A 20183-nucleotide genomic window follows, 5' to 3' on the forward strand; every position below is an offset into this window, starting at 1 on the left:
AAAAAAATAATAACTCCCTTCGTAGGCACACCATCATCTTCATTCGGATATTTTGAAAATATTATAATTTATATCTAAAACTTTTAGATAAGCGCTGCCGGGATATTTGAACCAGCTGGGTGTGGGAGGGGTGGAATAGACTGGTGGCATGATTGGGCTGTTATCTTTGAAATATTTGTGCAATGGGAGTGCATGACTTGATGTAAGCTTTTGGACATACGCCATTGCTAAGGACATGTATGTCTGTAGAAGAAAACTACAAAAAACCAAAAGAAAAAAAACACAAATTAAGCAAAACATTGCTGTTGTGAGCAGGATATATACACCACATAATATTCCATAACAGGAATATGGTCAACAAACAAAGAAAAACAAAGAAAAATGGACTAAGAAAACGAAAAAAAAAACCTCACAAATGATGAATTGAACCCCAAAATAATTCAGCACGACAGTTGGAACGAGACAAAAACACAACTAAACGTTTTTTTCTTTGTTTGTTGAACATTTTCATGTTATGGAATATTATGTGGTGTATATATCCTGTTGACAACAGCAATTTCTTGCTTAATTTGTGTTTTTTGTCTTTCGGTTTTTTGTAGTTTTCTTCTACAGACATACATGTGCTTAGCAATGGCGTATGTCCAAAAGCTTACATCAAGTCATGATTGGGCTGGTTAATATAGTACGGTCAAAGACCGCTAGGGGCGTACACTGTCGATACCCAGCGATTGAAGCGATCACTGCGACGGAGCTTGCCACTACGACAATTCTTCTGAGAAACCGGCCAGAAAATTTAACCTGGGCTCGCGACTTCTATGCAATTATACATTATATATATTCAATGGTTACACGGAAGTGTTCCGTACTAAAAAAAAAAGCTGAGATTATATCAGGTTTAGGGCAGTAATGATCACGTTTCCGTAGATTGGAAAAAAAATCAACGTCGCATTGTGAAATTTGCTGTGCTACCGACGCATCACTGAATGTGGCATAGACGCGCTTTGATGCGGAAGATTAGGAAAGTTTTGTTCGGGCCCTCTTCGAGAACAGAATGTTCCTGCATTTTTATGATACTTAAAAATATATATTTTTCAATAAATTAAAAAAATATATACTGAAAGTCTCGGACCCCAGTTAATGAGAGGCCCCACGAATTGAAAAAATAAAAATTGGGCGCGTGTACTTATGTAACGCGCATTAGAAGTTAGACTTGGCGTAATAAAAAAAAAACTGGCTTCAATTTTGCATGCAAATAATTTGATAAAAGTTAAATAATAAAAAGACTGGAGTGATATTTTAAATAAAGTATAAATTCAATCAAAAAATTTAAATACTCAGTATTCTGTATTAATGTAAATATGTTTATAAAATTAATTATTAAATTTAGAAAAATCGAGATGAATTTTAATTAATAATGAAAATCAATAACTTTTTGCCAAGTGCTGAAGGAAACCACGTTTCTGAGTCTGTAGAGTCGTCGGTCGGACAACAATTGACTTCGAATGCTCTTTTAGGTTTTCTGCGCAGACGAGTCAGGGATGTACTAGAAACATAAAAAGAAGAAGTTATTCTTTTTTATTTATTTATTGTTGGTGTTAATAGCACAGAGGCTAACATAATCAAATAAAAATAAAACATAGGTGTCATACATCCAATACTGACAACATTTATAACATCGTGCACATACAAAATCACCTTGGTATACATATAGTATACACCATCCGACTTATAAGTTGGTATTCAAGTCATTGCTGTCTTTTGCATAACAAACAGTTTCGTAAGTGTTTCCTTTTCCTGAACATTTTTAAATGTGGACATTCTCTAATTTAAACTGGCAAATTGTTGTATTCATGGAGACTTTTAGCATAGATTGAATGTTGAGCTGAAGCAGTCCTCCTATGTCCTCTCCGTGACTTTGCAAATGAGAAACACGAGTTTTTGATAGCATGCAGATTAAGACGGAGGGTCGGGGCCCTGGCTAGAGACCTGCGAAATTCGCGGATTCATTGACCTCTAAGATAGACTCCACAGTCCTTTAAATACTCGCGGAAATGACACCTGTTCATTGGCTACTGACGCATGAGACGTCTCAACTAGGCTGTCCGTAATTCGGCACTTTCTTGGTTTAGTGTTTCCCATTGGCTCACAGTTCCTCGGATAAAATGTGGGCCAATCGCAGAAGCGGTACGAATGTATAGTTGTTTAGATGCTAGCCTATCGCGAAATGAATCCGCGAATTTTGCATGTCTCTACTCATGGCATATGTGGTTGCCAATCAGAACAGCTTATCTCGTCAAGGACGCGCGATTAATGACGCCTAGGTCGCAGCTGCTAGTGACGCCACTTCGGCTCGTAAAGATATGCAGGTTTTACCGCCCGTGTCGCCACGAGCTCTGACTCATCGAGTGTTCGTCACACCTCGGGCATCCTCGGCAAACATCGGCACGCCCCGCAGATAGACTTCCCGGTAGGTGCTGACTGGCGGCGGAGTGAGTGGTCAGTGCAACCACTCACCACCAGGGGCGCTTGCGTCCCTGGTCACTAAATCCAGTACTGGACAATTAGCAAAGCGGACCACGAGTCCAAGTGCCCAACCCCCGCATGGTAGACTCTTTTCTACTCTGTCCAACACTTCATTCAGACCATCCTCTGTCTCCTGTAAATTCCTACACGTAATGCATGCCAATTTGCATCCCGCATGAATGCACCCAGGGTTTTCCCTGTGTCTATGCAGGTTTTACCTGGGCCCAACCTATCTCTAGTTATAGTCTAGATTTAAGAGTGAGGGGAGTTAGTCATGGCGCCAATCGCTGCCATGGCTGGCCAATCCCCTCCTAGCACATGATGCATGCGACCCTCTCCGTGCATGGCTAATCCCAGCATGACTAGGCGTATAGGCTTCGGCCTGAGACGCACCTAGGTCCCTCCCTAACCCGGACCCCTCCAAAATACACTTAGTTTTAGTTAGGTTAGGGAAAAAACGCCCGTGGCGGACTGACGAGCGAGTGAATTATGGGGAGCCTTCATTTCACAGACGACAGAGTTCCCCGAAGTTCATGCTCGCTTTTTTTGTTTACATGATTTCTCAGTATCTTTAATGTAGCTATCCTAACCAAATCAACCGTCCACAATGTTTTAAAGTATTTATAATGTAGCTAACCTAACCCAATTGACCATTAGTTATCATGAGTTACAATGAACAAAAAAAAACCGAAGATGCACGATCGGGCGTTTGGCTCTCTCGTCTGTGAAAAGAAGGCTTCCCGTGAAATATAAACTCAAACACTGAGACCAGACTCGAACTGTGTGCGCGTGACTCACCGACGCGACGGAATGTATTGCGGGGTTTACGACGACGTCATCTATCCATCCGTCAAGAAACGTGACGTGCAGGTCCCCCAACGGTTGAAACTTGAAACTGCGTGACAAGTTGAAGTCTCAAAGCCACTCGCGATGGCTCGCTAAATGGCGTCTATCACGGGGAAGTCTGCTGCTGATGATATATGGGTAGAGACCGGAAAAATTCGCGAAATCATTTCGCGATAGGCTAAAATACAAATATTTGTACCTCAGTGCTACCTCTGCTATTGGCTCACAACTCACCTGGAGGACTGGGCCAATTAGAAACACCCGGCCAAAGCTGTATCGAATCACAGGCTGCTACGTTGGGACGTCTCAAAACACAGCAGCCAATGAGTGGGTGACATTTGACCTAGTGTACGTAGAACTATGGAGTTCATCCTACAGGTCATTGAACCCGCGAATTTTTCCGGTCTCTATATATGCGCTTCCAAAACCAACATTGTAACATTGTTGCTGCGTCATGCAAAATATGCAATCGCACATGTACATAGCTGCTACACCCATTCATACTACGGTACGTTTCTAAATGGTCAGCATGGTGGCAATTAAATAAAAAAAATTATTATTTATCATAACTATATACAATATAGGCTACTTTATACTCTGGACTCACATATTGTGTGTATTGTAGTTTGTCAATATCAACAAACATATCCATTTTTTTGGTGATGGTTCAGTTTATAGACATAAAATATGATGCTGCATTTACAACAGATATTGTACAAAGGAGTCAAAAATCACAGTTTAGTGGACTTCAGTCGGTAATTCGTGACAGAGGTGTCGTGATACGGTAGGTCCCAAAATACTTGCTATTTGAGCCGCTACTCTATCTTGCGGGTGTGCATGTGTTAATTTTTGGTTCATATAAGTATCCAGTAGTTGGTGCTTCGGGTACTTTGGTTGCGAGACTTACTGGTGCTGCCTCGCAGCTGTGGAAGTTTCTCCGCTGTATCAGCTGCCGAATACATCTCCCGCATCTGTCTCGCCACTTGTCAGCTGGGGAACTCGCGTGTTGTGCGTGATGAGTGGGGGGAGAAAATATTCTGAACGCCCATTAGACTGACAAATGGTGATAGTAATTGGCTGCCTTCTAGAAGAGAAGCCATTACATCAGCGAAGAAGTTTCACTTATAAAATACCCTGGAGGGATGGTTGAATGTGTTTCTGTCGCGTGGAGGCTCAGAAGCTGGTTATCTGCCGGGCGACATCTGCCGACTCCTGCTCTCTACTCCTCTTTGGTTCGTTTCCTGCTGCCAGCTGCCAGAGATATGGTCTCGCACTTCAAAGGAGCCGCGCCGGCAGGTGTTGCCTGTTCGCCCGCCAAGCAGTGGCGCGTGTGCGCTTGCGTCACCACACGTCATCTGTAGAGACCGGAAAAATTCGCGGATTAATTTCGTGACAGGCTGAAATCCAAACACGTGTACAATTCTGCTGGTTTTGCTATTGGCTCGAAGTTTAACTTGAGCATTTTGGGCCAATGAGAGATTATCGACCAAAGAATCATCGAATCACAAGCTATCTAGTGGAGACGCCTCACAAGTTAGCACCCAATGAACACACGTGTTTGCTTGAAAAATGCAGAGGATAATGGAGGCTATCCTAGAGGTAATTGAATCCGCGAATTTTTTCGGTCTCTAGTCATCAGTCCTGCTCCGGTTAGCTCGGGGAAACACGTTGGCAGAAAAAACAAAAGGGGGGGGTCGTCTGTAAAGTCGGTTTACGGACGATAATTTTACGTGAAAACGCCATAAGAAAACATTTATGAAAAATTGCATACTTTTTAATTTTCATACATTATTTACAGTTTTTGCAATTTTAATTTAAATAATTTGTTTAAATATAATCATGAACAATTAGTTATAGAAATAAACTGAAATCAAATCAAAGTCAATAAATTGTTAATTTGAAATGACGAGATTGGACAACTAAAATAAATTTTTTTAAATTGCTGCTTTTAAAAAAGCCCGCCTTAACCTGTTTGATATTATAGAAGATTTTCTCGCACGGTGGTTGGCAGGTTCTTGCACGCTCAGCTCAGGCGGAACGTGACAATGAGTCGTGCTTTATCGTGCGTGCAGCCGGCGTTCATCGATTTATAAGACGTTATCAAGTCAAAAAAGGCTAAATCCCGTGAGTGAACGGCTTTTCACGAAGGGCAGACAAACGAAAAACACCGGCCCGATTTCATGAAGGCAGAATATTTTATTAAAGTACAAAATTGTTTCTTTATCGCTCTTCCAACAACCGTAAATAATAATTAGTATGTGTAGTTTCTCACGCATTCCATGATAATCGAAAGTACAGAATATCGTCAGTATGATTTGTCACTGCTGAAACAGTGCTGTATTTCTAATGTCTCCTTCACCCATGGATAAAATGACGGAACATGCCTTGTTATTCACAGAACGAAGGTAAAGATATTACCTGCCCCCCAATTAAGGTGATCAGCGGAAAACATGACTGACGTTACCATGAGGAGGTATGTTTTTTTTGACGTGATAACGTCTTATAAATCGATGAACGCCGGCTGCACGCACGAAAAAATTGTCACGTTCCGCCTGAGCTGAGCGTGCAAGAACCGGCCAACCACCGTGCGAGAAAATCTTCTATAATATCAAACATGTTAAGGCGGACTTTTTAACTAATTAATTGTTCGTGATTATATTTAAACAAATTATTTAAATTAAATTTGCAAAGAAAACTGTAACTAATATTTGAAAATTAAAAAAAAAGTATGCAATTTTTCATCAATGTTTTCTTATGACGTCCGTAAACCGACTTTACAGACAAACCCCCCCCCCTTTTTTTTTGTTTTGTTTTGTTTCTGGTGTTCACGTTTACCTCATAAATGCATTCCTTTGTTGCTCCATGTCACATTTGTGAAGTTTGCACGTCTGTTATGACCTCTACGTGGACTCTGTCGCCCCGCCTACCCGCGCATGCGCACGGCGTGCAGATCTTCCTGGGATCCCGCGAGGTTTAATAATAATCAAGATGTGTGAATGATGTCAGTTCACGGAAGAAAAAGAAAATGTATACTAAAAATCTTTCTCTGTGACTACTGCTCGTGCCTGGAATGAACTCTACCCGAGTCAATAAGACTTCAAAATTACCTTTCTGCGTTTAAGAAAACATTATTCAGGTACTTGCCTAGCTCCGATAATCAGGTTCAGCTGTGGTATCAGATATGTGTGATTGAATATGTGTGAATGTACGTGTATATGTATGATTTATTGTGAGAAAATTTATTGGTGTATATACTTAAATTGTTTGTGTCTTCGTTAGTTTTTACATAAATGTTTAGGTTGTTAAATATATTTAAATCTTTATAACTTTAGCATTATATGGATTAAAAAAAGGGCTTTTTTATATTTTGCCTATAATATATTTTACTTTAGGTAGCTCATGTGTATCTTATATGCTTATTTTTTTGTTATTTTCATATTTGTACTGATATGTTAATTCCAGTTTTTATTTAAATGTATTTGGGACAATTTTTGGTATGTCTAGGCTATAATATTTATCAGGTTTACTTTGCATGTACCCAGTTAGTAAAGATGTATGTGGTTAAGTGTAAGATAAGGCGGTACGCCTTAACTTCGCCGCTTAAAATAAGACAATAAATAAGAATAGGCTGAGGTCGTTTCCGTGTCACAAATTTAAATTGTATACCTATACCTATATATTTTTTTGGTAGGTTAAAATGGGTAAACACATTTTGTTCTCTGAATAATATGTTAGTTATGCATATCCTGGTAGAGAATCTTGTAACTACCGAATGGATAGGTGCAGGCAATTTTAGTGAAAAAATCTGAACGCTTAATAGACTGCAAAAAGATGTACACGCACCAGCGGTTTCTTACTTGTGATTTGCGGCCGTCTACGAGAGAAGTCATTGCCATATTTGACCGAGCCACTCAGAACGTGTTTGATTCCGCTTGAATTACTGTGATTGGTTATGAAACGATCGACATAAATCGAAAAAAAAAAAAAAAAAAAAAAACTCACCCAATAACGAAACACAGATGATGCTACAGTGTGTTAACTTTCAACTGGTCTCAGAATCTTTTCGCGAAATATGTATGACGAATGGGACTTGCAGTACACCTTTGCGTTAATTACTGTGCCTAATAATGTGACGGTTACCGCTCACATCCCACCGTTGTCCCACGCACCACTAGACTGCGTGCTTGTTCAGGGGCGGTCCCGGTACTAACACCCCCTTTCCCACCCCCCACCCCCTCAACCAGGGATGCTGCAAGTCAAGCTGTGCTTGGTTTGGTTTTGTAAATTCTGTCTATTCAACTGAATAGTAGTACAGATGGCTAGAGATCGGAAAAATTCGCGGGTTCAACGACCTCCAGGATAGACTCCACTATCCTCTACACACTCGGGGCAAATGCCAAATGTTCATTGGCTGCTGACTTGTGAGTCGTCTCGACTAGGTGGCCTGTGATTCGAAGCTTCTATGAGTGAGGGTCTCTAATTGGCCCTCATTACTCCAGATTAACAGTGAACCAAATGGCAGAATCTTCACTAAGGTATGATTATTTGAAATGTAGCACTTCACTAAATGAATCCGCGAATTTTTCAGGTCTCTATAGAATAAGATCTAGGAACTCAAGCTTTGCGCTCCTTGGGTAGAGACCTGAAAAATTCGCGGATTCAATTCGTGAAATGCTACAATTCAAATAATAATAATACCTTAGTGCCGCTTCTGCCATTGGTTCACTGTTAATCTGGAGTAATGAGGGCCAATTAGAGACCTTCACTAATAGAAGTGTTTCGAATCACAACCTGCCCAGTCGAGACGACTCACAATTCAGCAGCCAATGAACAGTTGGCATTTGCCCGAGTGTGTAGAGGATAGAGGAGTCTATCATTGGAGGTCATTGAACACGCGAATTTTCCGGGTCTCTACTAATTGGCCCCCATGACTCCAGATTAACAGTGAACCAAATGGCAAAAGCAGAACACTAAGGTATGATTATTTGAACTGTAGTATTTCACTAAATGAATCCGCGAATTTTTCAGGTCTCTATGAATAAGATCTGGGAACTCGAGCTTGGCGCTCCTTGGGTAAAGGGGCCCCCCCCACACACGCGCACCTCTTGCTGCCGGAATGTTGAGACGGGCATGTCCGCAGGCATCATGATGGACAGCGAGCGGAAGATCTTTGAGATGATGGAGGAGAAGACCAACATGTCCAAGTACTGGATGCCGCTCACGTGGGCCACCAACATCATCAACCGAGCCCGCAAGGAGGGCCTGCTGGGCAGCGACCACCTGGTGCAGACCATCCTGACCGAGCTGTCCGACATGCGGCGCCGCCTGGGCTCGCTCATCGGCTACGACACCGTCTGCGTGCCGCTCGTGTACACGCAGGTGCGTGCTCGTGTCCGTCCTGGCGCTCGGCTGGGCGACCTGTGTCATCTCCGACTCATATACTCTCGTTTCAGTCATTGCTTGCACGCGTGTAGACAAGAGAACAAAAGTTTCCGTACTCTTGCAAATGATTAGAGACCGGAAAAATTCGCGGGATCATTTCATGATACGCTATAATCCAAACAGCTGTATCTTTATATTGCTTCTGTGATTGACTCACAGTTCAACTGAAGAATTTTGAGCCAATGAAAAACCTTCAACCAAAACAGTATCGAATCCCAAGCGTCCCGGTTATAAGGTGTCACGAGTCAATAGCCAATGAGCAGAGTGCATTTGCCTGAGTGTGTAGGGGATTGTGCAGTCTATCCTAGAGGTCATCGAAATAGCGAACTTTTCCAGTCTCTACATATTACTAGGGACCGGAAACATTAGTGGGTTCAATGACCTGCAGAATGAACTCCATTGTTCTACGTACACTCGGTCAAACGTCACCCACTCATTGGCTGCTGTTTTGTGAGACGTCCCAACGTAGCAGCCTGTGATTCGATACAGCTTTGGTTGGGTGTTTCTCATTGGCCCAGAGTCATTCAGGTGAGTTGTGAGCCAATAGCAGAGGCAGCACTGAGGTATAACTATTTGTATTTTAGCCTATCGCGAAATGAACTAGCGAATTTTTCCGGTCTCTACGTATCACACATTTAAAAACAAAGTTTTAAGTTTTCACTTCTGTGTGACAGTCCCCATGACTGGCTATTTTTTTTTTATGGTTGAAATGTTTTAACTCTAACCCCACCTGCTCGTCGTCGAAGGCAGAGAGGTTTGTTTCGTAACCGTCTTGTCCGCTCGTATGGTTTACAGAGAAGCCTAAGATGTACATCAAGTTCTGTCCCTGCCCGAACACGCCCGTAAATTCACCTTCGGCCAACCTCGGGATTTGTTTCATTTTTGCGTAGGAAAAATGAATTCAAATATTAAAAGTGGTCGGTTAGGTTAGCTACATTAGAACACTATGGACGGTTAGTTAGGTTAGTATAGCTACATTAAAATAAACAGAGAAATATAAATATATATGAAAAACCCAAAGTTGACAGAGGGTGAATATTCGGGCGTGTTCGGGCAGGGACAGAACTTGATGTACATGTTAGGCTTCCCGTGGTGACACGTGGAGATCGAGCGAGCGGCGCGTGTTGCAGGTGGTGACGCTGTCCGTGTACATGTACTTCCTGTCCGCCGTGCTGGGCCGCCAGTACCTCATCCAGAACTCCGACACGGACGCGCTGGACATGTACTTCCCCTTCTTCACCGCGCTGCAAGTGAGTGTCCCCCGCCGTCATTCCACACCAGGCGATAACATAGCGCTTTCGACGTGACGTCTTGTGAATCGATGAACGCCGGCTGCACGCACGAAAAATTGTTTGTCTGTAAAGTCGGTTTACGGACGATAGTTTAACGTGACGACGTCGTAACAAAACATTGATGAAATGATTGCATACTTTTATGAATAAAATTGAATCATTTTTATTTTAATAATAAAAAAGAATAAATACTTTAAATCCTACTAGTAATCAGATTTTTAAAATGCAAGAATAATTAACTTTTTTTGCAGAAATTGTTGTTGTAATAAGCAATGAAAACCGCATTAACTTTTCACTTCACTTTATAAACAGTCGACGAAACAGTTCACGTGTAGATGACTTGTAATTAATTTTAAAAACTGGCGTTTAGCTATAAAGTTTAAATATAATTATGAACAAGTTTACATATAAATAAAGTGTAATCAAATATCTATCATGAATTATAGAATCACCATAATTTTTTAGTCAATTGTAAAATAACCTATTATTACTGCACTCGCCGACAGCGTAACGGAACACAGCGTAACGGAACATGTGCGTAACGGGACACTTTTTAGTGCGTGCAGCCGGCGTTCATCGATTTATTAGACGTTGTCACGTCAAAAATTGTCATGTTCCTTTCTGAGCCGAGCGTGCAAGAACCGCGCAACCACCGTGCGAGAAAATCTTCTATGATATCAAACAGGTTTAAGGGGGGCCTTTTTAGCTCTAATTGATCGTGATTATATTTTAACACAATTATTTAAATTAAATTTTATGCAAAAACTGTAAATAATATTTGAAAATTAAAAATTATGCAATTTTTTCATCAATGTTTTCTTATGACGTTATCACGTAAAATTATCGTCCGTAAACCGACTTTAAAGACAACCCCCCTTTTTTAATTGTATTCATGAGCTTGAAGGTAACTTTCTTTGTCAGTCCTACCATGTGCTGAAATCATGAAATCTCGTGTTATTCAGTTTTAGATAAATCGTTCTTATGAGGGCTTCGTCTTAAAACTATGTATTTTTTAGTATTAAATCAATTCAAATTAGGTTTTTCCAAAATTCATAGAAAGCTGACTTTTTTTTAGGATTTTAGAGAAACCTAATTTTTATCGATTTAATTAATGGTAAAATAAAAATAAATATTTCTAAGACGAATGCTATATACGAACGGTTAAAACAAAACTTTATAGATCACGATTTCATGCTTTCAGTGCATCCTAGGACTGACAGAAATTTTCCTTTAAGTTCATAAGGACTTGTTTATAGAAAAAAAAACCTGTTATAAACAATTAAATATGGCTGAATTATGAAATTATTAAAAATAATGTTCAAAATCACGAAATAAATAAATTGAAAAAAAATTATGGTGCTGTCTAGCTGTAGCTATTGGGCGCATCAAGGACTTTACAGGCTGCCATATTGCCTCTGCAGGGCATCGCTCTGTGGAGTCGCTTCTGTGAGACTTCAGAGACGACAGCAATCATACGTGACTCGTGTTCCTCTGATGCTTTGGCGCTTTACGTTTTATATGAACCTTTTTACTGTCAAGAAAATGTTGAAAACACTCGCCCTAACCATTTACATTTCTAAGAAAAGAATTGTCATATATAGACAATTTGTTGATTACTATTTATTATCATTTGCCAATTTTTACTGACTTGCTTTTGACACGTGTAGATCTGCACTTTGTCTGGCGACCCTTGATTGGTGAACAGCTCTATCCGATCAGGAAGCACATCTTACTTACACAAGGATGTACACCTTACCCACACAAAGAAGCTACCTTACCCAGTCAAGGATGCACACCTTACCCACACAAGGAAGTACATCTTACATCTTACCCAGACAAGGAATCACACCTTACGCAGGCAAGGATGCACACCTTACCCACACAAGGAAGCCCACCTTACCCTGACAAGGATGCACACCTTACCCACACAAGGATGCACACCTTAAACAACACACGGATGCACACCTTACCCAGTCTAGGATGCCCACCTTACCCAGTCTAGGATGCCCACCTTACCCACACAAGGATGCACACATTACCCAGTCAAGGATGCACACCTTACCCAGTCATAAAGCACACGTTACCCAGATAAGAATGCACACCTTACCCACACAAGGATGCACATCGTACCCAGTCAAGGAATCACACCTTACCCATACAAGGATGTACACCTTACCCACACAAGGAAGCCCACCTTACCCAGCCAGACAAGGATGCACATCGTACCAAATCATAAAGCACACCTTACCCAGGAAAATATGCACATCTTACCCACACAAAGATGCACACCTTACCCAGTCAAGGATGCCCACCTTACCCACTTACCATACAAGGATGCACACTTTACCCACACAAGGATGCCCACCTTACCCACTTACCCACACAAGGAAACACACCTTACCCAGTCAAGGAAGCACTCCTTACCCACACAAGAATGCACACCTTACCCTGACAAGGATGCCCACCTTACCCACTTACCCACACAAGGAAACACGCCTTACCCAGTCAAGGATGCCCACCTTACCCAGACAAGGATGCACAATGACCACGGGCACTTGGCAGGCGACTGATGCCCCAGAAGATGGGGACTGCAATGTCAGCCGAAAAGTCCGCTTAGAGATAGTTTTGTGATGAGCTCTATTGGTAAATACAGATATAAGTACCTTTAAGCAGTTACGAAACAACAGTTTTGTGAGTACGTTGTAATAAAGTGTTCTCAACAACATAACACATCTAGAATTTCTGTGCAAATAATGTTGGCTTCCGCATATAGTAAAATATTGGTAAAAAGTTTTTCTAACCTCACTATTTTACTACTGGAAAACATATTGTTTGTGGCGGTTACTAAACAGTTACGTCTTACTAACTTTAACATGCACTGTTTACGTTACAGTCTTCTGTTGTTTTCATTACAAGTGTAATCCTAGTTCCTACAGCAGAGTACGCAGTTTCTGTTAGAGACGAGGCCGTTCCTCTCGCAGAAACACTTCTAGCAACAGTTTGAAGAAATGTAATAAAGTGTAAAAACACTGTAGCGCCAGGCACCGAAGTCTGGGTGCCGCTGCTCTGGAGACTGACGACGGAGTGGTTGCTCGTGTTCGGGGACGCACCACAACGCCGATATAGGTACCACAACGCCGAACGTACAATAACGCCGAAAATTATAACGCCGAATGCCAAATTGACTACAACGCTGACAGCTAGAAAACTGCTGTGTACCACAACGCCGAAATAAATTAACGCTGAAAAATGTAATTGCAGGACTGCCACAGAGGTTAGGTTAGGTGAGGTTAGGTTAGGTTAGGTTAGGTGAGGTTAGGTTAGGTTAGGTTGTGGTATTTCGGCGTTAAGATCCATTTTAGAAACACACACACAATTCATTCAGTTGTTTTTCATTTTGCTCCTGTGGCCCCCCATCCCCGCATCAACATTTTTCGTCGTTGGTACTTTATTTCGGCGTTGTGGTACACAGCAATTTTCTAGCTGTCGGCGTTGCGGTCAATTTGGCATTCGGCGTTATTGTACGTTCGGCGTTATGGTATTCGGCGTTATTGTACGTTCTGCGCTATGGTATTTCGGCGTTGTAGTAACGACCCCTCGTGTTGTGTAGGTGCGTGAGTGCTGCCTCGAGCCCACGCGACTCGTGCGTGTGCGTGTGTGTGTGTCGGCAGTTCTGCTTCTACATCGGCTGGCTGAAGGTGGCCGAGGTGCTCATCAACCCGTTCGGCGAGGATGACGACGACATTGAGCTCAACTGGCTCATCGACAGACATCTCAAGGTACAGCCCTCCCCCATCCTTCCTTACCCGGGACGGAATGGGCTTATGCCTAGGGACTGGAAAAATTCGCAGATTCATTTCGTGAAAATTCTACAATTCAAATAATTATACCGTAGTGCTGCTCCTGCTATTGGTCCACTGTTAATCTGGAGTAATGATGGCCAATTAGAGACCCTCACTCGTAGATTTGTCGAATCACAGGCTGCCCTGTCGAGGCGACTCACAAGTCAACAGCCAATGAACAGTTGGCATTTGCCCGAGTGTGTAGAGGATTGTGGAGTCTATCCTGGAGGTCATTGAACCCGCGAATTTTTCCGGTCCCTACTTATGCCTAAGAGAGCCGGCTCAACAAGGAAAAACCAGAAGAAACCCTGTGGAACGCTTACTTACTTACTTACTTACCTTCTTACTGTCTCCCATGGGGGCCCCAGGCCGGTAGGGATGATGCTAAGAGGGCTGGGTTAAAGGGGTGCCTCCTATTTCAGGTCATGATTTTATATTAATATTAATCACTGATCAACTTTTAGACTTTTTTCAATTGATTAACAATCACGAAATTAAAAATATATTCAGCGCATACGTTTTGCATAATTAGCTGCCAAAGTTACATTTTTAACCTTTTTTGGGTTGTAAAAACAAGGATAATTTGGTTTATTGCAGAACTGAAACTTTTTAGGTTTAACTGCAAACTGGCTACTTCATGACATGATTGCACTTCTATCACAAAAACATTTTTCATGAACCTTGGCTGTCAAAATCGAAACCAATTTGTGAATTTTTAAATGCCAGGTAAAATTAATTAACATCTTCTGAAAGAAAATCGAACCATTTCTTGAAGTAGCCAGTGGCATTGCAATTAAACCTAAAAAGTTTCAGTTCTGCAATAAATTAAATTTTCCTTATTTGTACAACCCAAAAACGTTAAAAATGTAACTTTGGCAGCTAATTATGCAAAAAGTATGCGCTGTATATATTTTTCATTTCGTGAATGTTAAACAATTGAAAAAGTCTACAAGTTTATGTGTAATTACTAGGGACCGGAAAAATTGGCGGGTTCAATGACTTGTAGGATGAACTCCATAGTTCTACGTACACTCTGTCAAATGTCACCCACTCATTGGTTGCTGTCTTGTGAGACGTCCCAACGTAGCAGCCTGTGATTCGATAAAGCCTTAGGTTGGGTGTTTCTCATTGGCTCAGAGTCATCCAGGTGAGTTGTGAGCCAATGGCAGAGGCAGCACTGAGGTATAACTATTTGTATTTTAGCCTATCGCGAAATGAACTCGCGAATTTTTCCTGTCTCTAGTAATTACTGAAAATATAAAATCTTGACCTGAAACGGGAGGCACTCCCTCAACAAACGTTAGTACGCAAGCATCCGCACATCAGTGCGTGGTGGGTTGCCTGACTCGTAGGCGAATGGAACTGCAAGTCATTTGAGTTGATGGGAACGCTGGTTGTGGGTCGGAAAGAGCCCATGACTTGGTGACGTTAAATGGCTCGTCTGCCTTTCACCAACCACGACACGAGTGTAAGCGACAGCACTTCAGTGTCGCCGCCAGCCATGCTTGTCTACTCACGGGCGCAGTGATAACTAGAGACCGGAAAAATTCGCGGATTAATTTCGTGATAGGCTGAAATCCAAACACGTGTACAATTATGCTGGTTTTGCTATTGGCTCGCAGTTTAACTTGAGCTCTCTGGGCCAATGAGAGATTATCGACCTAAGAATCACAAGCTACCTAGTGGAGACGCCTCACAAGTTAGCACCCAATGAACACACGTGTTTGCTTGAAAAATGCAGAGGATAATGGATGCTATCCTAGAGGTAATTGAATCCGCGAATTTTTCCGGTCTCTAGAGATAACCCTTGTTGTCTATGCAGGTTTTACCTGGGCCCAACCTATCTCTAGTTATAGTCTAGTATAGTCAGTGAGGGGAGTTAGTCATGCGACCAATCGCTGCCGTGGCTGGCCAATCCCCCTCCTAGGACACGATGCATGCTACCTCTCCTGTATGGCTAACACCCAGCATGATTAGAGCATATAGGCTTATGCCTGAGACGCACTTACAGTCTTCCCTACCTGGACCCCTCCCGCATTCTTTTAATTTTAAGTTAGGCTAGGAAAAAAAATCCCTTGTTTAACGTCTTGTATCTTAACAAATGTTGCTATACTCCACCCTTTTTTTTGGTAGGAATTAAAAACTTTCTGTATAAATTTATAATTTATTCCGAGCTTTTCGAATGAAGTTTATACCGTCCGACGGGCCATTCCGTAAAATATTGTGAAATTTTTTTTCTATGTATTGTATATTTATAATAAAACTAGCATAAAAATTTTTTTTCTCAATTTAATGACCGCTTACAATAATTGGTTGTGATTTTTTTATTTCATTATTTTCCATGTCTTATCAGTACGGAGAAACGGACAAGTAAGTGAAATCCCTCTATGTTTGACTAGTATTACATGAAATTCAGCTGGAAAATATATCGGTGTGTGTGTGAAAGATGTCAGGGTGAAAAAATAAAGCTTTTTGTTTTTAAAGAACAGCTAGATTCGTAATGCGAGGTGCCTGTCCTCGCTGTGTGCTAGCGCGGCAGCCATCTTAAATGACCTTGACCTTTGTCCCCGGCGGCCATCTTGGATACCGACATTTTGTTTTCTGCATCGCTCGCCAGGCTGCCAGGCGTGTTGCAGGCGTGTCTGCGAACAAAGCATGCGCCCCAGGCGACGAGGGAGATGTCTTTCAACACCACACACTAAAATAAAAGTGTACGCGGAGTTCACAGAAGTGAAACTTCTTGCTTAGTAGGTGTAGATAGAGGTAAATTATTTGTATTTTTGTATTTGAAAGAGATAATAATTAGAGACCGGAAAAATTCGCGGGTTCAACGACCTCCAGGATAGGCTCCACTATACTCTACACACTCGGGCAAATGTCAACTGCTCATTGGCTGTTGACTTGCGAGTCGTCTCGACTGGGCGGCCTGTGATTCGACACTTCTATGAGTGAGGGTCTCTAATTGGCCCTCATTACTCCAGATTGACAGTGAACCAAATGGCAGAAGCAGCACTAAGGTATAGAGACCGGAAAAATTTCGCGAATTCATTTCGCGGTAGGCCAAAATACAGATAGTTATACCTCAGTGCTACCTCTGCTATTGGCTCACAACTCACCTGGATGACTCTGAGCCAATTAGAAACACCCGACCTAAGGCTTTATCGAATCACAGGCTGCTACGTTGGGACGTCTCACAAGACAGCAGCCAATGAGTGAGTTTACATTTGACCGAGTGTACGTAGAACTATTGAGTTCATCCTGCAGGTCATTGAACCCGCGAATTTTTTTCCGGTCCCTAGTTGGTAGGGACTGGAAAAATTCGCGGTTTCAATGACCACTAGTACAGACTCCACGATTCCCTCTGCACTCGGGAAACTATCACCTGGTCATTGGCTACCGACTCGGGATACCTGTTTACTGCGATTCTTATGATTCGATACTTGTTTAGTTGAGTGTTTGCCGTTGGCTCAGAGTCCTTCAGGTAAATTGCGGGCCAATCACTGGCGCAGCATTAAGCTAAACGAGTTTGGATTTCCAGCCTGTCTCGAAAGGAATCCGCGAATTTTTTCCGGTCTCTACTAGGTGGTGAGTTCCGACTCGTCGGGAGGGGAGGCTGTGAGCAGTGAGAATAGCGGGCCATTATGCGCAGGCGGCCTACATGATCGTGGACGAGATGCACGAGGAGCACCCCGAGCTGCTCAAGGACCAGTACTGGGACGAGGTGGTGCCGCGCGACCTGCCCTACACCGTCGCCTCAGAGCACTACCGCCGCAGCGAGCCCAAGGGCACCGGCGACCTGCTCAAGGTCAAGCCGCACGAGTCCACCTACGCCAACATCTTCGTGGGCAAGAAGTCGCACCACTGCGAGGACATCTACGCCGACTACGTGAGCGCCCCTTTCCCCCCGGCCGGTCCTATCTTCCCTCTCTTCCCCCCCTCCGCCCCTGCAGCAACCCAGCTCTTTGGCTGTGCTGCCATCTGCGGCGGAGCGCGCGGACCGGAGTTCGCAAAGCCAAAGGGAAACTTACTTATCGTACTTACCGCTTTGTGTGTTTTTTTAAACAAGATTTTAAGTATTTTAATAAGATTCTCCTTTCTCTTTTTTTTTCTCTCGAAAACAGGTTCCAAAGACGGGGTATATGTGTGTGTGTGTGTGTTTGTGTGTGTGTGTGTGTAGGCTATATATATTTCCAAGTTTTTTTTTCTTTTTTTTTATCGGAGCCGTTTCATTATTTGGTTTTTAAAATTTCGGTCTGCTAGTCAGATGATTCAATAGTCGAACAGCTTCTCGGGGAGACTTCGATCGCCAGGTCAGTAACCCTGTCTCGGGTATAACATATCCAGAATCCCAGACCTCTAGTTAAGGCCGGGTCGTCACCACAACGCCGAAATACCATAACGCCGAATGTCAAAATTGACCACACTGCCGACAGCTAGAAAACTGCTGTGTACCACAACGCCGAAATAACAACTGAATGAATTTGTGTGTGTTTCTTAAATGTACCTTAACACCGAAATACCACAATCAAACCTAACCTTACCTAACCTTACCTAACCTAGCGTAAAATAACCTAACATAACTTAACCTAGCCTATCCTAGCCTAACCTAACCTAGTCTAACCTAACCTAACCTTTGTGGCAGTCCTGCAATGACATTTTTCGGCTTTAGTGTATTTCGGCGTTGTGGTACACAGCAGTTTTAAAGCTGTCGGCGTTGTGGTATTTCGGCATTGTGGTGCGTTCCCGTTAAAAAAGGCCAAGATCGCCCAAAACATTCATAAATTTGTCTGGGACATATATACTTCTAGCAGCGAATTCTACGTTAAATGTCGTGTCCGATTTTGGTATTACTAGTGTATTAGCAACATGAGAACACGTGGAATTTGCTCGTTACCGAGGTCAGGTGTTGCACGACATTGGTGAGTACTGAAGGACTCTCTCACATATTTTTTTTTACATACAGGACATTTGCTGTACATCTAAGTTTATCTCAATTTAGAGGACTACAATACTCTCTTACTCAGATTCGTTTCATACAGTTCATAGACTTTTCTTATAAAGTACATTGTTTTTTTTTTGTGTATGTGTGTATATACATTTATTATATAAATTTGGAAGCTTATTATTAAAGTATTACTTTGAAATATTACAGTAAAATGTGTTTTTGAGCTAAAAAAATCCTGAAATTTGATATAAACGTCTTGAAAAATTTTCTGCTGGTTTGAAGCCAAAATAAGTTAGGTTTCTTTTTTACTTATAAACTTGCAGATGTTTAGTCCTGTAATCAATTTATTTCTCATTTTTGTAAAGCCGCAAAAAAAAGTTATGATTAGAGATGTGGCAGCTACTTAATTATGCAAAACAAATTATGCAATGGAAATGTAATAATTTTTAAATACCACACAACTAGTGTCTCGTTAAAATTCAGTAAGTATATAAATGTTTCACGTCATTATTACACAACGTGCTGATAGACGCCAACCCTCATGACAGTCGGACTCGCTGAAAGATTGCAGAGCTACTTGAAGTAGACTTGCCGAGAAAGTTTTGCTATGCCAATCTTGAGTCGAGCTGTTTGTTACTGGCTCTGCTTGGAAACTTATGACAGGCCTGAGGCGAATTTCACAAAAGCTCACCGAAGGGGGGTAGCTTGCCGTGACAACCCGAACTGAAGCTTGATGTAAGTTTTTTTTAGTACCGTCAGGGAATCATAGGACGGCCCAAACAGCCTGCAGCGCCTGACGAGTCAACGGCGGCTCCAGGAAGATCTCTCGGACAGGGCTCTCTCGCACAGGAGGATGCAGTTAATGATCATGACATAGCCCTTGGGATATTCACAAAATACATGGTCTCAAATACTGAAATTAAGTATTTTCGTACAAATTTTTAATTGAAAGAAGAGTTTAGCACATTAACGAAAGTATTTAAGTTAACATTAATATTCCCTACAAAGAAATAAGAGGTAAAATTTGGGCTCGGAAGGGGCTATCGCCCCCCTGCGCCCTTCCTCTGGAGCCGCGCTTGTGACGAGTTGAGACCGACGTCTCGCAGATACGTCATTCCGCAGTGAACTCGATGCACGAGACGTTAGGCCCATAAACCAGCCTGACCGTTACAGTCGTACTTCTACTCGAGGCGTGTTTCAGACGACACTCCGGGTGCAGGGGCGCAACAACTAAATTTCCTAAGGGGGGGGGGGGGGGGCAATATACCTTTTTATAAATAATCATCGATCCCC

At 42.2% G+C, this 20183-nt stretch overlaps 1 protein-coding gene across 1 annotated transcript in view; it reads left to right on the top strand.

Moving 5' to 3' along the window:
• Nucleotides 1-20183, top strand: part of LOC134528623 (bestrophin-4-like) — a 273946-nt gene that overhangs the window by 245216 nt on the left and 8547 nt on the right. Inside the window, exons 5-8 of the mRNA XM_063362374.1 lie at nt 8510-8748; nt 9942-10061; nt 13775-13882; nt 17595-17856. Of these exons, the coding sequence (XP_063218444.1) occupies nt 8510-8748; nt 9942-10061; nt 13775-13882; nt 17595-17856 (729 nt within the window). The remainder of the gene's footprint in view (nt 1-8509; nt 8749-9941; nt 10062-13774; nt 13883-17594; nt 17857-20183) is intronic.

This window comes from Bacillus rossius, chromosome 1, assembly GCF_032445375.1.
Source record: "Bacillus rossius redtenbacheri isolate Brsri chromosome 1, Brsri_v3, whole genome shotgun sequence".
Lineage (NCBI taxonomy): Eukaryota > Metazoa > Arthropoda > Insecta > Phasmatodea > Bacillidae > Bacillus > Bacillus rossius.